At 38.2% G+C, this 21,059-nt stretch overlaps 9 protein-coding genes across 9 annotated transcripts; 5 read left to right on the top strand and 4 right to left on the bottom strand.

Moving 5' to 3' along the window:
- Positions 1-994: 994 nt before the first annotated feature.
- Positions 995-5,535, top strand: BDF20DRAFT_851289 (phosphoribosylformylglycinamidine synthase). Its single transcript, XM_053080010.1, has 2 exons — positions 995-2,151; positions 2,233-5,535. The coding sequence occupies exons 1-2, from the start codon at positions 1,123-1,125 to the stop codon at positions 5,329-5,331; spliced, it is 4,128 nt and encodes a 1,375-aa protein (XP_052938994.1). The 5' UTR covers positions 995-1,122; the 3' UTR covers positions 5,332-5,535.
- Positions 5,536-5,539: 4 nt separating this feature from the next.
- BDF20DRAFT_279609 (cytosol aminopeptidase family, catalytic domain-containing protein) lies at positions 5,540-7,631 on the top strand. Its single transcript, XM_053075076.1, has 5 exons — positions 5,540-5,922; positions 6,015-6,442; positions 6,514-6,859; positions 6,922-7,321; positions 7,396-7,631. The coding sequence occupies exons 1-5, from the start codon at positions 5,581-5,583 to the stop codon at positions 7,443-7,445; spliced, it is 1,566 nt and encodes a 521-aa protein (XP_052938993.1). The 5' UTR covers positions 5,540-5,580; the 3' UTR covers positions 7,446-7,631.
- BDF20DRAFT_851284 (cyclin-domain-containing protein) lies at positions 7,468-9,428 on the top strand. The gene is made up of 2 exons (XM_053080009.1): positions 7,468-8,218; positions 8,307-9,428. Exons 1-2 carry the CDS (start codon positions 7,784-7,786, stop codon positions 9,114-9,116), a joined length of 1,245 nt encoding a protein of 414 aa, XP_052938992.1. The 5' UTR covers positions 7,468-7,783; the 3' UTR covers positions 9,117-9,428.
- A 1,667-nt stretch (positions 9,429-11,095) lies between these two features.
- On the top strand, positions 11,096-12,443 carry BDF20DRAFT_832536 (Septin-domain-containing protein; the record flags this gene model as incomplete). The annotated part of the gene is made up of 2 exons (XM_053078551.1): positions 11,096-11,599; positions 11,664-12,443. 2 exons carry the CDS (start codon positions 11,096-11,098, stop codon positions 12,441-12,443), a joined length of 1,284 nt encoding a protein of 427 aa, XP_052938991.1.
- On the bottom strand, positions 12,302-13,343 carry BDF20DRAFT_851281 (Oxo-4-hydroxy-4-carboxy-5-ureidoimidazoline decarboxylase). Its single transcript, XM_053080008.1, has 2 exons — positions 12,517-13,343; positions 12,302-12,360 (listed from the first exon to the last, which is right to left on the bottom strand). Exon 1 carries the CDS (start codon positions 13,321-13,323, stop codon positions 12,784-12,786), a length of 540 nt encoding a protein of 179 aa, XP_052938990.1. The 5' UTR covers positions 13,324-13,343; the 3' UTR covers positions 12,302-12,360; positions 12,517-12,783.
- Positions 13,344-13,890: 547 nt separating this feature from the next.
- BDF20DRAFT_910206 (uncharacterized protein) lies at positions 13,891-15,634 on the top strand (the record flags this gene model as incomplete). The annotated part of the gene is made up of 5 exons (XM_053083683.1): positions 13,891-13,971; positions 14,049-14,112; positions 14,202-14,375; positions 14,443-15,514; positions 15,592-15,634. The coding sequence occupies 5 exons, from the start codon at positions 13,891-13,893 to the stop codon at positions 15,632-15,634; spliced, it is 1,434 nt and encodes a 477-aa protein (XP_052938989.1).
- An 81-nt stretch (positions 15,635-15,715) lies between these two features.
- On the bottom strand, positions 15,716-17,583 carry BDF20DRAFT_279131 (peptidase M24, structural domain-containing protein). The gene is made up of 5 exons (XM_053075073.1): positions 17,282-17,583; positions 17,044-17,169; positions 16,854-16,965; positions 16,624-16,780; positions 15,716-16,537 (listed from the first exon to the last, which is right to left on the bottom strand). The coding sequence occupies exons 1-5, from the start codon at positions 17,397-17,399 to the stop codon at positions 15,914-15,916; spliced, it is 1,137 nt and encodes a 378-aa protein (XP_052938988.1). The 5' UTR covers positions 17,400-17,583; the 3' UTR covers positions 15,716-15,913.
- A 185-nt stretch (positions 17,584-17,768) lies between these two features.
- Positions 17,769-18,242, bottom strand: BDF20DRAFT_814340 (uncharacterized protein; the record flags this gene model as incomplete). The annotated part of the gene is made up of 2 exons (XM_053076966.1): positions 17,769-17,843; positions 17,943-18,242. The coding sequence occupies 2 exons, from the start codon at positions 18,240-18,242 to the stop codon at positions 17,769-17,771; spliced, it is 375 nt and encodes a 124-aa protein (XP_052938987.1).
- A 118-nt stretch (positions 18,243-18,360) lies between these two features.
- Positions 18,361-19,965, bottom strand: BDF20DRAFT_279174 (S-adenosyl-L-methionine-dependent methyltransferase). The gene is made up of 5 exons (XM_053075075.1): positions 19,867-19,965; positions 19,725-19,799; positions 19,350-19,664; positions 18,814-19,281; positions 18,361-18,737 (listed from the first exon to the last, which is right to left on the bottom strand). Exons 3-5 carry the CDS (start codon positions 19,500-19,502, stop codon positions 18,480-18,482), a joined length of 879 nt encoding a protein of 292 aa, XP_052938986.1. The 5' UTR covers positions 19,503-19,664; positions 19,725-19,799; positions 19,867-19,965; the 3' UTR covers positions 18,361-18,479.
- Between the last annotated feature and the right edge of the window lie 1,094 nt (positions 19,966-21,059).

Raw genomic sequence — 21,059 nt, 5'->3', positions numbered from 1 at the left:
CCTATTGGTAATCTTATGGAAAGTTCATCCGACACGTAAATATCCTCCCAATATTGCTGTACCAAATTACTGTCTTATCTCAATTACTAATAATAAAAATCCTACATGAGAAATTGTACTATAAGTTAATAATCTTTTAATTGCTTTTCCTAGTTTTAAATTACTTTATCTTATGGATGAAGTTATTGATCCAGCAATAACAATTAAAGCGCTAATATAATTGCAGGACATTCTTTATTAAAAATTATTTCTACATTCACAATAAAAGCTGTTGAAGGTGGACCTATTTTACCTAATCGAACACCTAAAGAAACTGCTCGAGCTAAATAAGAATGAACTAGAATTATATTTTTATATTTATATGTAAATATACAAATAAGAAAAAGAATGAAGCAGTATTAGCATGAAGATATCATGATGTACTCCGCAAATTTCTGAACATTGTCCATAATAAACTCCTTCTCGTTCAATTAAAACAGAAGTTTGATTTATAAGCTATCCCTTATAAAAAGTATCATTTGAAAAATCCAGCTTATCAAAAGAACAGTTTCAGAAGCTTATATAGTCTTGAAGTCTTATCACGACTACAGTGAGTCTCTATCAACATTATCCTTTGGTGTTAGCGTACTGTGTTGCTAAAAAAAAAAAGGTAAAATTGCAGCATAATGACCCGAGAAAAAAAAAGAAAAAAAAAAAGAAAACTATCAACTATTATTCGTTAAAACCTCGACGCTTACCATTGTTTATCGCTTTAAGGTTAACAGTAACAAAGCACTTGTCCGTTAATGACTTGCGTTGCTCATGGTTAGGTACGTCTTAGCCATTTTGGCTCTGCTGGAAAATTCCGAATCGGTCAAAATCCTGCCCCACATCAGAAATCTTTCTACGACTGAGTCATTGGGACTACTTTTCTCTTGTCATTTTGCGGGGAGACAGCTAAATTCGACCTGATTTGATTCCGAGAAAGTAATACCCCATCATCATCTATCAAAAAAAAAAAAAAACCAAAAAAAAAAAAACCACACACTACAAAAACTTGTCCTTTCATTTGCTTCCTTCCTTTCTTCTGTTCTCGTTAGAACGTTAAATTCTCTATTCTAACTCTTCCAACGAAAAAAGCAAATGTTGGTTCTTCCTGGGACATCCGCTCTTTCCTCCTTCAAGAGCGACAGCTTGTTAAAGTCTATTCAAAAGTCGATTCCTAATGCAGTATCAGTCTCAGCCATTTTCCTTCATTTTGTTCAACCTCGTTCAGGTCAGAAAGAAGTCTTGAAAACGGCATCAACCGAACCCAGCCAAATTTTACACAATCTATTGAACTATGGCTATTATTCTATTGAGGCTGAAGAGAAGACGTCGATCGAATCTTTCCTGAAATCCAATGCACAGGAGAAAGAGGGAAACAGCACTATCATTGTTGTTTCACCCCGTGCTGGTACTATCTCGCCATGGTCATCCAAAGCCACCAATATTGCTCATCTTTGTAACCTTTTCGATTATGTCGAACGTATTGAACGTGGCGTTGCGTACCGTATTGTGACGGAAGATCATCAACTTAGCAGCGAAGAAATATCCCGCATCGCTAGTTTAATCCATGATCGTATGACTCAATCTGTAGATTTATGTTTGCCTGAGCCTGAATCAGTGTTCCATCATGGCCAACCAGCTCCTTTAACAGTTGTGGATTTGATGATGAACAAGAAACAAAAGAGGAATGATGGCAGCAGTGATAAAAGTCGAACTACAGATGAAGCTCGTGGTTTATTAATGGAAGCAAATAAGACGTTAGGGCTGGCTTTAGCTGAAGATGAGATTGACTATTTAATTGATGCTTTCGTTGGGAGCGAATCATCAGAAGGGCTTCAGCGTAATCCAACAGATGTGGAGCTGTTTATGTTTGCTCAAGTGAATTCAGAACATTGTCGCCACAAAATATTTGGTGCCGATTGGACTATTGACGGTGAATTGAAGCCTCATTCGTTATTTGGGATGATTAGAAATACACATAAATTGCATCCGGACGCAACATTATCAGCTTATTCAGATAATGCAGCTGTACTCAAAGGATTCAAAGCAACACGATTTGCTCCAAATACAACAAAGGGGAACATTTACGAGCATTTCGAGGAAGAAGTGCATTATCTTGCAAAGGCATGGTTTGATAAAAAGTAGAAGAGGAACTACCATTGCTATAATTAAAATGTGAAAACTAAACCAGACTGCTTGTTTTAGGTTGAAACACACAACCATCCTACTGCGGTATCACCTTTTCCTGGTGCATCCACTGGTTCAGGAGGTGAAATTCGTGATGAGGGGGCTGTTGGACAAGGCTCTAAACCCAAGGCAGGCCTCGTTGGCTTTACAACTTCCAACTTATTGATTCCTGGACACATTCAGCCATGGGAAACTGACTTTGGTAAGCCTGGCCATGTTGCTTCTGCATTTGACATCATGTTGGAAGCTCCATTAGGTGGAGCAGCCTTCAATAATGAATTTGGTCGTCCTGCGCTGACAGGTTACTTCCGTACATTTGCCGAAACTGTTCATGTGACCGAAAGTACAACAGAAGTTCGTGGTTACCATAAACCCATCATGATTGCTGGTGGCGTTGGCACCGTTCGTCCTACTCATGTCTTTAAAAAACCAATTACCCCTGGTTCTTATTTAATTGTCTTGGGTGGCCCTGGTATGCTCATTGGTTTGGGTGGTGGTGCTGCCTCATCTATGGCATCTGGCCAGTCCAGTGCTGAGTTAGATTTTGCTTCCGTTCAACGTGAGAATCCTGAAATGCAACGTCGTGCTCAGCAAGTCATTGATGCTTGTACAGCTCTTGGAGAAGACACGCCTATACAGTCTATTCACGATGTTGGTGCTGGTGGTCTTTCTAACGCTTTACCAGAAATTGTTCATGATAGTGATTTGGGTGCTGAGATCGATCTGCGTAAAATTCCTTGTGACGACGCTTCCATGTCTCCAATGGCTATTTGGTGCAATGAATCTCAAGAACGCTACGTATTGGCGATAGCATCCGATAAATTGGCTCAATTTGAAGCCTTCTGTGCTCGTGAACGCTGTCCTTATGCGGTTGTTGGTACTGCCACAACTGAAAAACGATTAGTTGTACGTGACCCACTCCTCAACAACACACCCATTGATTTACCTATGCCTGTCTTATTTGGCAAACCACCCAAAATGTCTAGAAAAACAACTTCACAGAAACCTTACAGGCGCCCTTTCGATACCACATTAAAATCATATTTACCTACTGCTGTGAAGACTACGAGAGCTATTCTATCTGAAGCGGTGTCTCGTGTTCTTCATCTACCTTCTGTTGCCTCCAAATCTTTCTTGGTAACCATTGGTGATCGTTCTATTACTGGTATGGTAGCTCGAGATCAATTTGTAGGGCCATGGCAAGTGCCTGTTGCGGACGTAGCTGTGACGACTTCCTCTCTCGGTCTTGATATTGTCACAGGTGAAGCCATGGCAATGGGTGAACGTACACCTATTGCTCTTATATCTCAAGCCGCTTCTGCTCGTATGGCTGTTGGTGAGGCATTGACTAACTTGGCAGCTGCCCACATCAAGAACATAAAGGATGTTATCATGTCGGCCAATTGGATGTGTGCAGCTGATCATCCTGGTGAAGGTGCTGGACTTTATGAGGCTGTTCAAGCAGTTGGTATTGATCTCTGCCCCAAATTGGGTATTGCCATTCCAGTTGGTAAAGACTCAATGTCGATGAAAATGAAATGGGAAGATAAAGAAGTGACGGCACCTTTGTCTCTGATTATTACAGCCTTTGGTGCAGTGTCCAACAATCACAACACTTGGACACCACAATTGGTCAATCGAACTGCTACAGAACTTGTTTTGATTGATTTGGCTGCTGGTAAACAGCGCATGGGTGGCTCAGCGATTGCCCAAGTATTCAAGGAAATAGGTCACGAGGTGCCGGATGTTGAGGATGCTGAACTTCTTAGAAACTTTTTCAATGCTATGCAACGTCTAAAAGAACAAAAGAATCCTCTCGTATTAGCCTATCATGATCGTTCAGACGGTGGTTTGTTTACTACAGTGGCTGAAATGTGTTTTGCTGGTCATGTGGGTGCACGCATTACGTTGGATAGCTTGATATCTGATGTTAATACTGACATTGTCTCTGCCCTCTTCAATGAGGAATTGGGTGCTGTTATTCAAATTGAATCTTGCCGCTTCGAAGAATTCCTCAGCATCATGCAAAATACTGGTGTTCCTTCTAGTGTTATTCATAAAATCGGTTGTGTTACGGAACATGATGCTCAGGATATCGTTTCTTTCAATTCAAATAATCAAGAAATTTATAGTGCTTCCCGAATTGACCTTTATCGTGCTTGGTCTGAAGTCTCTTTCCTTATGCAATCATCTCGAGACAATGCAATTTGCGCTCAGCAAGAGTATGATGCTGTTCTGGACGCAAACAATCCGGGGCTGCAATACCGATTGACTTTTAACCCTGCCGAAGAATTTGCGTTGAGTAAGCAACAACAAAATCGCCCGAAGGTAGCTATTCTCCGTGATCAAGGTGTCAATGGGCAAATTGAAATGGCCTTTGCTTTCCACGAGGCTGGCTTCGAATCCGTGGATGTTCATATGACAGACATTATTTCCGGGAAAGTCGCATTAAATGAATTTATTGGTATTGCCGCTTGTGGTGGCTTCTCTTATGGTGACGTTCTAGGCGCCGGTTCTGGTTGGGCTCGCACTATTCTGCTGAACTCTCATGCCCGTGCTGAATTTGCTAACTTCTTTTCTCGGGAAAATACATTTGCATTGGGTGTATGCAATGGTTGCCAATTCTTAAGTCAATTAGCTGAATTGATTCCTGGTGCTGCTCACTGGCCACGCTTTGCTCGTAATGAATCTGAACAGTTTGAAGGCCGTACCTCTCTTGTCGAAATCTCTTCGACAACCAATTCTGTATTTTTTAAGGGTATGGAAGGCTCTATTTTACCTATTGCTGTAGCTCATGGAGAAGGTCGAGCTACTTTCAAAGATGAAAAGGCTTTTGAACAATTTCTCGAAAAGAAAGATACCATGATTGCTACGGCTTACGTAGACAACTATGGTAAAGTGACACAGCAATATCCTTTCAATCCTAATGGCTCCCCTCTTGGTATTGCTGGTGTTTCTTCATTAGACGGTCGTGTTTTAATCATGATGCCTCATCCTGAACGTGTTGTATTGAAGGAAAGTAATTCTTGGTATCCTACAGATAACAGTTGGGGACAAGTAGGTCCTTGGTTGAGGATGTTCTGTAATGCTCGCCAATGGGTTGGTGACAGTTTCTAAAATATATTTGTACACATAACATACACAAATGATCCAACTGTGTTTATATCCACGCTGCGGAATTTTTTTTCTTCTCTTTGTACAGTTAATTCACTAATTAAAAAAATTGCTTAGACATATAATATGCTTCAAATCGCATGAAATAATAACTTGTAAAATAAAGTTTACTGGTAACTGAATTGAATACCCCCGAATAAATCTGGAAAATTTAAAAAATTTCCTTCCTTATCAATCCTTGGACGCTTTGACATGTTCAGACTAAATCGCGCTGTGAACAGACAGTGCTTCCTTCGCCAACGACAGCAATTTGTACCAAAGCGTTTATTTTCCAATATTAATAATTATGATAGTTTAATTTTGAACGCTTATACTCCCAAAAACGGTAAACCTAGCTTAATCGCTTCGTCAAAGGACATTTCCAATAACACTCGGCAAGCTATTGAAGAGCAGCTAGGAATCTCCAATTTCAAGAAACTAGGAGACGTTCGTACCATATACAATGTAGGCGGAGTCTCTCGAGTAACTATTGTATCAGTTGGAGAAGAACAGCCTAAAACACTTGCAGAGGAACAGGAGGCAGCGCGTAAAGCCGTGAAGTATCTTACTAATCAGTACAGAAAAAGAAGCACTTCAACCAAAACCTGCAATTGACACAATAAGTTGCCAATTTTTCTAACATATAGACAGCCCTCGGATTGCAGGCTTTGAAACCTCTAGGCGCTAAACGTGTTGGTGTCGATGTTTCTATGAATGTTCAAGGTGCAGCCGAAGGCTCCGTGTTGTCACAGTTTTCCTTTAGTAAGCTGAAGTCTCCTACTGCTATTGAAAAGGAAGATAATATAGAAATGGGTCCTTGGGCTTCAGTGTCTGCTGCTGGTTCAGCCAATTCTTCAATTAATAAAGACTGGGAAACTGGACAAATCTATGGAGCCTCGCAAAATGTCGCTCGTATGTTGATGACTGCACCTGCAAATTTAATGACACCGAAACTGTTTTCAGAGGAAATTGCCTACCTACTAGCAGGCTTGGAAAACGTAGAAGTAATAGTAAGGGACGAGGATTGGGTGAGGCGAAAAAATATGAATGCCTTCTTATCGGTAGCTAGGGGCAGGTAAATTATTTGACTACAACTGCCAATATGCAATACGATTCATACACTAATGCATTATCTTACATGCATAGTGACGAACCATTAAGGTTGCTAGAGATTCATTATAAAGGGGGTAAAGAAGGAGATAGGTGCCATGGTTTGGTAGGAAAAGGCATCACGTTTGACAGCGGAGGTATTTCATTGAAGCCCTCTAATGGTTTGGCTCTTATGAAAGGAGATATGGGAGGAGCGGCTACAGTAGCGGGTGCGCTGTATGGTATTAGTAAATTGCAACTTCCCATCAATATGATTGCTATGCTTCCGTTGTGCGAAAACATGCCTTCCGGTAAAGCAAGTAAGCCGGGGGATGTCATTAAAGCCATGAATGGAAAATCTATCGAAATCTTAGACACAGATGCAGAAGGCCGCTTAGTATTGGTAAAACGAAAAGCCGACCGCTTCGATTATCATAGACTCAAATGATTATATATTTCATTTAGGCCGATGCATTGTACTACTTGAGTTCAGAATACTCGCCAGAAAGTATGATTGATCTTGCTACATTGACTGGCGCTATGGATGTTGCATTAGGTGATGTATACGCAGGTGTATTCACTAACTGTGACAAGTTATGGAATAGTTTGGAGAAAGCTGGCAAGCAGACATCGGATCCCTTCTGGAGAATGCCACTAGATGATGGATACGTAGAAGAGATGAAAGACTCGCTTGTAGCTGATTTGAACAATTTAGGTAAAGGTAGATCAGGTGGTGCTTGTTCAGCTGCAGCCTTTTTGAAAGAGTTTGTTGCTGATGTTAACAAGACGGCTTGGGCACACATCGATATTGCCGGTGTGATGGAAAGTTCGTCGACAATTGGTTACAACATTAAAGGCATGAGCGGTAAGGGATAAACTGTATATATTATAGCAGGATTGACAAGGAACTGACATAACATTACCTGTTTGAAATCTTAGGCCGTCCCACGAGATCGTTAATAGAATACGCCAGAAATCTTATAAATTAAAAACATTGTATATTTGGAGTACAAAAAAAAGAAATGTGTAACTTCATAACAGTTTGTTTGAGCCACGTGCTATTCAATGACCATGATTTTTCAATTGTTTTTGAGGGGGAAAATTCAATATTGAAGGCAGCAGCAAAAATCAAAGCGTTCTCCGTGCATCTATCTTTTCTTTAAATCACTTTTTCTTTCCTTGTTTTTTTTTTCTTTTTATTGACAGCACCTAAACTCTTCCAGTACGAATTTCAACGAGAGAGAACAGCATCAAAGTAATTGTAAAGCACATTGATCATTTACACCCGCTCCTTTTTTTATCATTGTTTCGAAAGTTCATTTCTGAGATGTTGCCCATCACCTTCGATTTGGCAAAATATCCAACGATCGACACCATTCGTTTATTAGCAGCATTACTTGAAAGGATGACCATTGCTAACGACTTGTTGAGTAAACAGCAACATCAGTGCTCATCCTCTACACAGACGTCTAACAGACGAAACTCTTTAGTACCGGTTTACACTCGATTTCACGCTAGACTTGTCCCTTCCATCGATATCTACTCTTATTTGTCTCGTATTTTAAAGTACTGTCCGTGTGCGAACGAGTGCTTTTTAAGCCTATTGGTGTACTTCGATCGTATGTCAAAAAATTCTATGGTGTTAACAGGAAAACCGTTCACAATCGACTCTTTTAATATACATCGACTCATCATAGCCGGAGTAATGGTATCTAGTAAATTTTTCAGTGATGTATTTTATACAAACACTAGATATGCTAAAGTAAGTTAAAATGGAACATAAAAAAAGGAGACATCAATATATTATGAATGGTTATTTATATATTTTATTTACCAAATGTTCTTCATAGGTTGGTGGATTGCCTGTTAACGAACTAAACAGTCTCGAAATAGAGTTCTTAAAATTGAACGGCTATAACTTGACAGTACCTATAAGCGAATTGCAAAAGTATGGAGATCAATTATTAAAGGTTGGATATATTCAGGAGATGAGGAAACCTGCAGCTTTTCGGCATAGCCGATCCAGTTCATTTGATGTGGCACGTAAAAATGATATGGAACGAGTTTGCGAGTTAACACAGCGTATGTCACTGGATGGTCATGGCCAACAATATTATCAACAACAGCAATATTCCCATCCTAGACACAATAGTAATAACTTTAAGAGACATAGTAATAGTCATTATTATTCTCACAATCAATCACAACAACAGCAGCAACCTTCCTTACGCCGAATGACAAGTACAAGCAGCCTGAAAGACAATAGACCTTCTTCAACAGCGAATTACGATAAAAGGTATTCAAGGTCAAATGTTAACCTAACGCAAGGCTGCAGTAATACGCATAATCAGTATAAAGGCCTCTATAGCTATAACCAACAGCAGCAACAGCAACGATACACTGAAGGAACTATTTGCAAAAGTAGTAATAACACCGTCAGTAATGGAAGTGATAACATTCGTAGAATATCGATGACTTCAATTCATGCCCCACCTTTCGTACCAAACAATGAAATTAATCCACAACAACAGCAACAACAGCAGCAACAGCAGAATATTTACTATTATTACCCTCAAGTTGGTTTACCAACACCTCCACCCTCAGCCTCGCCTATTGATTATCATTCACCTACTAATAATCTAAGCGCGATGTACCTATAGGAAATACTCATGGATTTTTAATCAAATGATCAAGTTTGACATACAAGACATACTTGTTCTTTTAATGCAATATTTCTTCATATAGCCCCCTTATTTATTCTTATTTGTATTTCAGAATAACCATAAAATTTCTTTCTTTCCGGCATCTATATCCTCTAACTATACATACTATATCCTGTGGTTCTATTATGACTATTCTTTACCATTATTATACATACAAACAGCTTAATAAAGCACTATATTTTATAGCCTCAAGTCTTTTGACATTATTTTTCATATATTCCACTTGCCATAAACCTAGACATCTTGCGCTCATTACCTTTTTTTTTCTTTCTTTCTGAACGTTGTTATCAGTGATCAAAAGATGAGCAATGTTACGAACTTTTAACGTAGTCAAAGTTGAATTGATATCTAGAGAAGACAGTGCTTCTATTCTAATTACCGTGCAGCCTTACCAGATCATCTTCGTTCACCCACGCGCCTTGAAAAAGCATGATAAATTTCATCTTACTTCCGAGTTAGGGCTAAGTTTTTCCGTTTCAAGATCATCGTATTTCTCACATCTTCATGTGAATAAATTACCACCAGAAGGCAATTATATATCCTCTCCAAAAAGATGTATTTCAATGCTTGCTTGCTAACAGACGATGATATACAAATAAACGAACTTTTGGTTGTATAAAGATTCTTCGTTGTATGTCCATTCAAGAGCAGCTTAAGAAAGATTGTAGCTTAATTCACTTTGTATCCTCCAATGCGTTATATCACAAAATTACAATCTATGGCATCTTCTTCGCTCAATCCTCTACTATTACCATAAAATATTGTATGAAACTTATCTATATCAGATCTTTCCTGTCATGTTTTTCAGTGCGACATAACGAACGGACATTATATACGACACTGGAAGAACATGTTTAAGAACCTATTTGAGTATCCTCTGTTCAACTATATTGATCTAAGGATATTATTCATACATTTGATCAACGCATGTGTTCAGTATCTAAATTCATTAAATATTCTATTAAACGTCTATATTTACTCTGAAACCTGAATTATACAATACTTTTCTTCATAACCATGAAGTGGGAACCTTGCCTTGAGTCGGAACTCTTTTTTCATTTACTATCGGTAATCGCTGGAAATACATGCAAGCGATCCACGAATACTGTATTTCTCCTCTTTTTGTAAGTATCTATTGAGGAAGCTGAACTAATATGATCTGGTTAGCACATGCGATCTTTAGGAACCGATTGCCCAAGAATTCCTTATTGAATGACTACCGATTTTGGAATGTCTATTTTCGTGAATGGGATGATGGGATATTTTTCATACTACTGCTAGATACATGACAGTTTTGACCGTAGAACTTATTCTATGAAATTCCTGCGATTCATTTGGCTTGAGCAGCTTTAATTTGGTCAACGTATCTTAACAGTTATGCTCAAATTGTTTTAATTCTACAGCAGCCATACATATCTCGAAACAATATGCGTTTTTACCATGAATTTGATCTGTGTCACTTTAATTGTTTTTGTCTCGATACGGGCTGAAGTAGTTAAGCAACAAACAATTGGTTTAAATGGCACAGGCAACAAAAATTAACCGAGGACTACCTTGGTTTATTTGAAAACTGTGATGTCAATGTCAGTGAACTTTAACCTCTTTCTCATTAAATCACAATAAAATTCATGTAACCTAATATTTAACACTGATTTTTCCTTGAATACACAACACCCACAATTTAAAAAGTTTAAAATTCTACGGTAGTACATAAAAAATATTAAATGTGTGTTCTTGTTGCAATATCAGATCCTAAAGTAACAAAGAAAGAAGACTTGTTTGTTGATTTCACCTTTTTAGTTGCTTTATTCTTTCCATTTTTATCCGAACTATTTTTTCTTTTGTTCTCTTTTCCTCTCTAACATAACGTTTAACTCCACTTTCAATATACGACAATTTGCGTTCACTAACTTATCATGGTTCCCCGACCAAGAAAAAGCCATGTGTCTAATCTTAATATTATGGTAGTAGGGTTTACTGGTGTTGGCAAAACCGCCTTTGTCAGAACACTGTTGGAAACTCTTTCTATTGAAGAAAAAAGAAGAGCAGGCAATGATACAAGCATAATAGCTAATGAGAATACGGTCAGTGAGAAACAGCAGATAGATGATAACAATAGCAGCAACAATAAGAAGAGTAATAGTAGGCGTGATTCATTCATAAGTGAACACTCGTCCAAAAGTAACAATAATATCGGCAGTCAGTATTACCATGATGAACATGCGCTAGAAGGACCTATTGAAAAGACATTACAACCTTATACAATCTCTAGAGAAGTGGAAGTGGTGGATAAAAAAGAGAATAAAGTACTTTTGACGTTAATCGATACCCCAGGTTTTTCGGCAGAATATCTAGTTGATAGGCAACTGCATGATATACTAAAATACATTGAGCATCAATTTGATCTGACACTAGCAGAGGTGAGATCTTCAAAACTGCACAAACTACGTACAATAGACTCACTGATATAGTCTTGATGATTAGGAATCAAAAGTAAAACGTAATCCTCGAGCTGTCGATACTCAAGTTCATTGCTGTTTATATTTTATTGACCCAAGGAAGGCCAGTCTGGATGAATTTGATATTCACATTCTCAAGAAATTAGCAAATCGCGTGAATGTTATACCTATCATTGGAAAAGCAGATCAATTAACCATAGCGCAAAGGAACAGATTAAAGCCAGCAATTTTAAAAGACATCTACACTACATTCAAAATCCCTATTTACGGTATGCCTGAAGATGAAGATGACAACGAAGATATAGATGACGAAAAGACTGAGGATGTTGGCAATGAACAAAAAGTAGATAGAAAGAACAGTAAGAAATCGTCTGCAGCAGAAAAGAAAAGAGAAACATTAGAGCAATTTCTATCAGAATACGACTACAACAATGAAGACAAGGAAACCCAAAGCATACTTGACTATTTGTATACAGTGCCTTTTACTTTTATTGCTTACGAAGAAAATCCTCAAAACGGACAACCTGTTGATATGACTGTACATAAGATACAGCTGGGTCGCGATTTTGGCTGGGGAACAATTGATTGTCTTGATGATAAATACAGCGATTTCATGAAGTTGAAGCATATTTTATTATCTTCTCATAGACGATTTTTACAGTTAGACACAGTTGAACGACATTACGAACAATACAGGACGGAAAGACTGATGTACAAACGAGCTACTAAGATGAATATGATGAGTTCAAACAATAATAATACGACCACAATTTCTCATAACAATAATTTCAAACTAGCTGCATAGGATAACCCTTCAAATAATAGTACAATTTCTTTTTAAGTAGAACAACCAATTTAATAAATAACTTAATACATACTACTTGACCCTTTAAGTTGCTTCTGTCATTGTCGACCCAAGTCCGTGCTCAGCGGGCTTTAAATTGTTTTTTGCATTGTAACATTTTCAATACAAATATACCCCACAGCTAACAGAAAAGGTATATTTTATTGATTTAATATACAGTTACAATAAACATGTAAATACTAAGTCTACACTTTAATATACAAAGAAAATGAGATACAAGATAGTCTACTACTTGTCCTCGTTGAGTTTTAGAATTGTATCGCTATTAGCAGCTTCTACTTTAGATCTTGCTAACGGTTGCCTTCTTCAAACGATCTCTAGCAATCAACATCATATCTGTAATACCAGTATGGAATTCCTTTTCCTTATCTCCAGACGCAATTCTTTCTTTAATAACAGGAATTATTTGATGACGCGGACGACCATTAACAAATACGACAAACTTGAATCCATACTTATCCTCATATTCCTTATTTAACTTGGCCAATTCAGCATTGACCTTTTCGTCTTCAGCGCTCAATTGAGAAGTGGAAGAATAACCTTGTTCCTTCATTGAATTAGCGGATAAACCAGTTTTGGCAGCACCGATGCGAGGGTGGGCGTTCATAACTTCAAGCTTCTCGGCTTCAGTCAAATCATCGGGGGATAAGCACACTTTCTCGGCATAATCGATGAGCTGGTTATAAGAAGTGAAGGGGCGAGCATCCAAAAGCTTTTTGGCAAGAGGTGGTGCGGCCTCGAAAAGAGTATTGACGACTTGGACGAAGTCATCAGGATTAGTTTCACGATTAAGTTGATCGATAGAAGGGAGAGCTGACATTGGGGCAGTTTAATGATAAGTTGAAAGAAAAAGAGAAGACTAATTTCAATACCTAGTGGTCTTTATAAGCTTTCCAGAAGTTTAAGAGACCCTTGATTGGTAAATTTTAAGGTTTGTGTCCGATTGCCCCACATACTCCGTTTTGGAAGCTTCCCTGCCCAACGAAAGCGAGTTCTGTATGGCAGAAATGATATGAAGGATTGCAGGAGAACATATGCACGTCTGCTGTTTAATAGACTGGATACATTGCTTGCATGACTGTCTATGATTATAAATGGAAAGTCGCCAGCCAGAGGTTCTTTAAGATTTTCATTGTAGGATTCAATGGTGTTTCTTTATTGTATCGATTCCTCCATCATGGGATTGTTTCCTACTGAAATGCTAGAACTAAGTATTGTAAGTATGCTGATTCAGGTACACCAATAAGTGCATGCTTTTTTTTCTTTCTTTTTTTTTTTTTTTTTTTTTTTTTTGGGGGACTTCCCCGCTCTACCAGTTTCGGCGGTTAATGACCGAAAGTGACAATTCTTTTTTTGTCTTTCTTCCTTCCCCGCAAAAGGTACTGCAATGGGAATTGAAGACGATACTTATCATGTTGTTATCAGGCTTCCTTTCAAAAGACCTGAAGGGTTCATAGAGCCACCCTCGGTAAAAAGAGGAACACTTTAGTTCGTTTGACAAGTATATTTTTCTCATCAAAATGCCTTTGCATTGACGTACATTAGATAATATGGACTGACGAAATGGAGCATCAACTTTGGCAGTATATGAGCCAAAAGAACAGAGATTGTAAAGCGAAAGCAAAAAAAAGGCCATAGCAAGCATTTTATTGTGAAAGAAGCTCTACTGAAGCACTGTAATTTTTTACATGTCGTCAGGGAACAGCATTGCGGAACAGTTGGGTGTGCCTACAACGTACGTGGTTAGACATGCTGCTTTCATCTATGAAACACAATTGCGAGGCATTCATCAACAATTGAGGATAAATACAAACAATATCAGTCTAAATAGCAGAAACACAAAGAGCCCTACAGCTTCACTGAAAACAAGAAGTATTGTTTTCATAAATGAAAGATTCTAGTACCTGGTGAGGATCCACTAATTTCTTTTCCTTTCTAGCGTCTATACGTTACTCTTCCAAAAGTTCTCAAAGTTATCTATCTCAGCAACCACAACAGCAGCTACAGCAACAATCAGTAGATAGCAATAGTAGCTTACTACAACACTCCAATACTGTATCTTCCTCATGTTTGCAAACAATCGATAACAAATCAGCAAAATCTTCACTATCAAATCACAGCAGTGTGTGCAAAAGCTCAACGATGATGTCCAATCCTGCTAATAGTAATAATAGTAATACCACGGTCAAAACTCGAGATTACGCAAATTATCCCTTGACAGCAACTGTAAACGCAGAAGAATCGCAATCACAACAATTTAAACATAAGAATGATACAGTCAGCACTAAAAAAAGCACACACGACAGTATAAAAAAATACAGAAGCATTGAAGATGGCTTCAGCGATGCTGAAGATAATGGCAGCAGTATAGATGAAGTGAAACCACAGCACAAAGACCTACAGCAACAAGAAAAATCTATTGAAGGGGAAGAAGAGTTCAGTAACCATTTCGAAAGAATGAAATTACAAATAGAAGAGCCAGCCTTCTTACCTCAGCACACATTATCATCTTCTTCTTCCTCCCACAATTTACGTAACAGTCGACAACAGCTATCTATGTCAATACAAAGCCTGAGAAGAAACAGTAACAATATTAATCTATCGTTAGCTAATCCTACAAATACGTCATCTGTATCCACCAGTCGTTCGCCATCCTCCACATCTCAAACTTCGTTCAAAACGACCGACAATAATTCCTCTGTTACACTCAACGCTGTATATGATAATACACCGGCAAACGCTGCTCTGACTTCTTCAACGCCTTCTCCATATACACTACAGCAACTATCACAACCTGATCTACAGCCTGTTTCTTCGCATTCTTCTACAATGATTAACAATGCAGCTACTGCCGTCGCAGCAACAATATCAACTGCTCCCGGTTCAACAAGCAATGAAAGTGCGTTAAATTCAATCGGATCCTCTTTCAGTGACTTATCTGATTCTTCTATCACTCAATCCGCTCTAGAAGAGGCCTTCCTATCGAAGTTTAATCAAGGAACATCTAGAATGTAAGCGAAGGATGATAATGTGATGTATATATACCAATTCTAAATACAATTTTCTTGTTATATATGCATTGCATTAGGTCACTCTTGAACTTTTCACATCGATACAAAGATTTAAATTGAATAATATATTAACATCTATTATACATATACCATGAAAAAACATTCTATATTTTCGTCCATTATCCACTTGTTACGATAAACAACATCCTTTTTCAACGATTATTTTATTTTCTTTCATTCTACCATATGTAAAAAGGAAACCGAAACTAAATTGACAAAATAGTATTAAGAATACAAAGGTTGGAAAAAAGCTGAAAGATATAAGAGTGAGATATCTCTTCCAATTGCTTGCTTAAACAACTTGTTAATGAATGTTTAAATTGATGCGAGGCTCGTAATTTATTTCTTTTCCTTCTTGGGAGGGGCATAAGAACTAGCAAGAAGCTTGTTGATTTCTTCATCCTTGACCTTCTTGTCAGTTTGAACTTGAACAGCATCGAAACGAGGGTTTGTCAACAAAGTATTACCGTTCTTTGTGACCATGATAGTAGCCAAGTATTGAGCAACAACAGCATCATCACGTTCATAGACGACATCATAAGGCAAGACAGTTTGATGTTTGGCAGCTTCGACAATACCCATACGAGCCTTACGTTCATCCTCAAGAGAACGCAAAGTGAAAGGGAAAGCACCGGCCTTGGTTTGAATTTCAGAGAAGACGGCACGAGAAGCGGCCATCTTGAGTTGATAACGAACACCGGTCTTCTTGTAGATGGTGGTACGGGTCTTCAAGGGGCGCACCTTACCTTCACCAGTAGAAATGAGGATGTCGATGGCATAGACTTCATTTTCAGCAAATTCACAACGCTTGAAGTCACGGAGTTGAGCTTCGGTAGGGTTGAGGATAATTTGCTTTTCACCATCAGTCTTATCCTTGAGTTGGTTGTGAGAGAGCATACCTTCAACTGCCTTAACACCGAAATCTTCGGCAATTTGATCGACAGTTTTAGTAATATCCATGTTCTATAAAGGAAAAACCAGCAGATTATTACTGTTAGCTCGCTCTTCAACTCCCAAAGCTCTGTTTCTCTTCTCATGATTCTGTTTACCTTGTTTCCAGGACGGATCATACGGATAGCGGCTTCTAAAGCAGTCTCAGCAGCCTTGATAACATCAGCCTTAGGGCCAGTGACGGGCTCCTTAGCACCAACAACGATAGTAGTAGCAACAGTCGAACAGTAACCATCAAATTGAGCACCCAATTGACTATCACAAATGTATAAGTGAGTTTATTTGTCATTCACCTTTCGTACAAAAAGCTTCCAACTATTAAACTTACATCTTAGCAACATCACCTTCTTTCAAAGTAGCAAAGGCTTCGGGATCTGAGGGAAGAGGTGAGAAGTGGGCAACACAGTTGTTGACAGAAATAGATGTGGGGAAACCGATACCTATATTTATGATTGAAAATGAATCAATAAACAATGCAACTCAGCCACCAAATTCATGCTCTGTATTTCTGCTTTTACCCTTGGACATCTTCTTCTTATTATAAATGGCACCAGTAGCAGCTGTAATAAGCTTATCACCTTCAATACATACATCAAGAATTTTGGCACCAGGAACGCAAAGCTTAATAACTTTATCAAGAACATCTGTTGAAACGGAAATAAACTGATGAGCCACGAATGTCAATGAAGTGCAAAGCTAAACAGAACGCGTAATAAAACGAGGTCTTCATTTCAACATTGATCTTTGACTATTTACCGTCAGCGATCTTGCCAGCATCCTTATATTTGGATTGAACATTGCTGTCAGAAACGTCAAGGACAGTTTCAGCAGGCTTCTTCTTATCAGTGGCAGCAGTGTTGGTGTTATCAGCCATTTTCAATATTTTTAAGGGAAGGTAAGAAAAAAGCCAGGCAAAGGGGAAAACTAATTTTTTTTTCTAAAAATTCAGAGCGGAAATCAAGTCACTAAACGAATTATAGCAGACGTATCCATTCTCTTCATTTGGTTTGTCCCCACAGATTCCTTCAAGCGCAATAATAGGCTTTAGCAAATGCACCACTACACTTTCAAACGCTGAGACTCCCTAATGATACTAGGTTATATCTTGATTGTGACACTTGTCGAGGAAAATGTCTCATCATTAACAATTTAAAAAGATTTGGCTTCCAAAAAACCTCAATAACTGATAAAAGTTCTTTTTAAAAATTCTATTTGCATGTCTTTATTGTTGATATTCTAAGTTTCAAACGGATACAAACTTATATAATTTATCATCATCTGCACATTCTTCTTCGACCAACTTATCGCCAGGACCAGCCTAAATTCAGTGTGATGTGGAAAAAGTTAACATCAGTAAAGTCTTTATACTTCTACTCCGGTTCGTAGTACATTCGGGGTATGTTTACGAGAAACTTACAGCTGTCCATTTAAATAAAGTAGGAATTGCAGGGACATTGAAACGGACACGATAAGGGTGATCAGCGTTTCCCTTCCAATCGTTACGGCCACCAACCGGCGCTTCTAGTAAAATAGAATTCTCAACAGTAGAGACGGCCTTACGAATACGAGGATCGGCAATGACACAATCAGGGCACCATGATTCAGAAGTTTCGGGATCCTCCGTACCGAAGAAGAGAACGAAAACAGGTTGCTTCGTTTCAACGGCTTTGCGGGTTTCTTCATCAAAATTATCAATATTGACGCGAACACACTTCATTTTTTATAAAATAGCTTTTCGTCGTATAAACTGAGAAGCAATGAGAAAAAGCAAGCATTCTGTTCATAATTTTTGACAGCTGCTACTAGCTGAATTTGAAAGTGGCAAACCACAAAAAAGAGAAAGACCCAAGACTCTGATCTGTCCGTAACGAGATCCTGGTATTTTGCAGGCTGCTGTTTAGCAAGTAATAGCTACCTTTGAAACTTTTAAAAGGGATTAAAATAGAATCCTTTATTACATACTAGAATGATTCTCTTTTACAAGATATCGCATCAATTCTGATACCACCTTAACATTTATACTATTACCCAGAGTTCGATATCTTTGTTTAATACTACTAGAAGCAGGAAACTCAAACTTTTCAGGAAATCCCATAAGGTTAGCAACCTCCCTAGGACTAAAATATCTTAGTTTGAGCCCACGTAGTAACCTTAGCTGTTTCTCGTCATCGATTCCTTTATATTCGTTTGCCCTACTAAATGTCTCTTCCGTCTATTTATGCAAAAGAGTTCTCATATGAACACCTGTACGTCCATAGCGAATTGTAGTATAGCGCGAACAAACTTACATTGACATCCATATTCATCTGCAAGATAGATCCAGTCCCTTGAGCATAATGATAATAACCTTTTGTGAAACAACAGCTGCGATACCCGTCAGGTTTGACAATATCGAAAACATGGCTATTTTTCAACAAAACTTTATCAGGCACAAGGTACTTCTCAAAATGGATCTCATGCTCCAGAAATTTCGACAAAGGATCGATACTACTTGCTGCTTTACATGCGAGCTTTTCTTCATCATTCAAATTTCTGGAATCTACAAATTCTTTTGACAGATTTTCTGATAAAGGAATGTAATTGATGATATCCTTCGTCACAGGATGTGCAAATTGTAATGGCTTCAATTTTGCTAGCAGATAATATCTCATTCTAGAATTTGGGATACCTAGTTGCAGTGGTGTCAATAGGAACTCTTGATAGTCGTAACCGCATTGATTTAGGGTCTCAAGTAACAGATCGTGTGAATCAGATTCCTAAAGGTCGAGATAAAAGAATGTCTAATTAACCAGACTACGAAGAACTAAGCATTTTTGTGTTTTACCTCAAACCCTTTCACATTTTCAAGTAAAATGTACTTGGGCTTATTCTTCATTTCCGTAAGCACTTTTAATAAGTGCAAAAAACTTTTTGCACGAGCATCCTCACTGCCCTGCTGTAAACCGACTCTTGTGTAAGGTTGACAAGGTGGCGACATGGTCCAAACATCAGCTGCAATATCGTCATAGTACTTTGTTGATAAAGTCTCTATAAGATTCTATGACATACGTGAGCTACAACCGTAACTTGATGTACCAACAGTTGAAAGGGTAAGTCAAACCTGTCCAACGATTTTTGGGTTGAAATTGTGTTTATAAATCTATATGTCAGGAATATTTTAGTACAAATAAATAATAAAGCAAGTTGTTTGTCAGCGTACCTCATTCGCTACTGTGTTAATGTCAAAAGCTTTGACGATCTCAACGTTCCAATCGGCAAGCTCGGCGGCATAATGCTGTTTGAAAGAGCCGTTAACTCAAAAGTCATCCACATTGAATGTTGTCAGTATGTATTTACCATACCGCCAATCCCTGAATAAAACTCCAGCTGACGAAGATGTTGCATTTAATTCCTTGATTTTAATCAGATCAGATCGTCTAAAGTGTACTTCCTTTCTTCAAGCAAAAAGCTTCTCGAGATTTTTGAATTCCAGCTGTTGGAATCTTGTAAAACACGGACACGAGATATGAAACATATCCAAATTGTTCGGGGCAGCTCCAAAGGCTCACTGGTATCTAAAAACCCCTTAGAGCTCAAGGGTAAAAAGGATTATGATATATTAGAAGGCGAGGGAGAAGAGGATAACCAGTCGAGCAATGGATGCCCTAACAGAGGAGTTGAAGACGGCTCTTGGGAGAAGTGTAAATAATCGAGTTCAAGCAAAATGTGACAAAGTAAGGGCCATTGAAAAATCCAAGCTTGTACTTGGGACAGTTCGATTACTGCATGTGAAGGAGCTAGTACGGAAGTTAGCGATACAGCGTCGCAGAGCAGCTGATTCGGACCGTTGATTGAGTGGAGAAGAAGTGTAATCTTACCAGATTGGAGAACAAGCAAGCTTGCAATATACCGATTTACTCTGTTGCTGACCTATATATGGGAGTAGTATTGAAATTAAAGTATCAGTAGGCAGTGAGGTAGAGCGTAATAGGAACCTAGCTTGTAGGATGAAGGAGCGTTCTTTCATGGTGGTGATGTATCCACATCTTGACTACTCCACTCTTTAAAGAAAACTGAGACATAACCTGGAAGTATATGCATGCAAAAATGGAGACACGAATGAGCCTACTATTCAAATGATTGTTGTATGTCCGTGGAAAGCGTAGGGAGATAATAATGACTATGTACTAGATATTTTTGAAAATATAGCTATGTATAAATGCAAAATGTTTGAAATAATTAATTCATGAGTCATTAGCCCAAGGGCAGCAAAAGTATCCCAAAGAAACCTTTCAAATTAAAGGTATACACTGAATTGCTAATGTAAGTCAATTTGACTCTAGATTATAGCTCGATATTGCTTACTCTGGATCAATCAACCAAACGCGAAATTGGAAAGATATTGAGATAAACGAATAATTGTCTTCTGTCTCACGATTCCCACAACTGTCTCTACAATCCCTCTATAATTGAATTTCAGACCGTTCATTACACTTTGAATTGTCTCTCATTGATGGGAAGTTGCATAATAAAAAAAAAATTTCCTATTGTTTGG

This window comes from Mycotypha africana, assembly GCF_025528875.1.
Source record: "Mycotypha africana strain NRRL 2978 chromosome Unknown BDF20scaffold_2, whole genome shotgun sequence".
Taxonomy (NCBI): domain Eukaryota; kingdom Fungi; phylum Mucoromycota; class Mucoromycetes; order Mucorales; family Mycotyphaceae; genus Mycotypha; species Mycotypha africana.
Note: the sequence above shows the minus strand (reverse complement) of the source record. Positions and strands in the feature narration are given on the sequence as shown.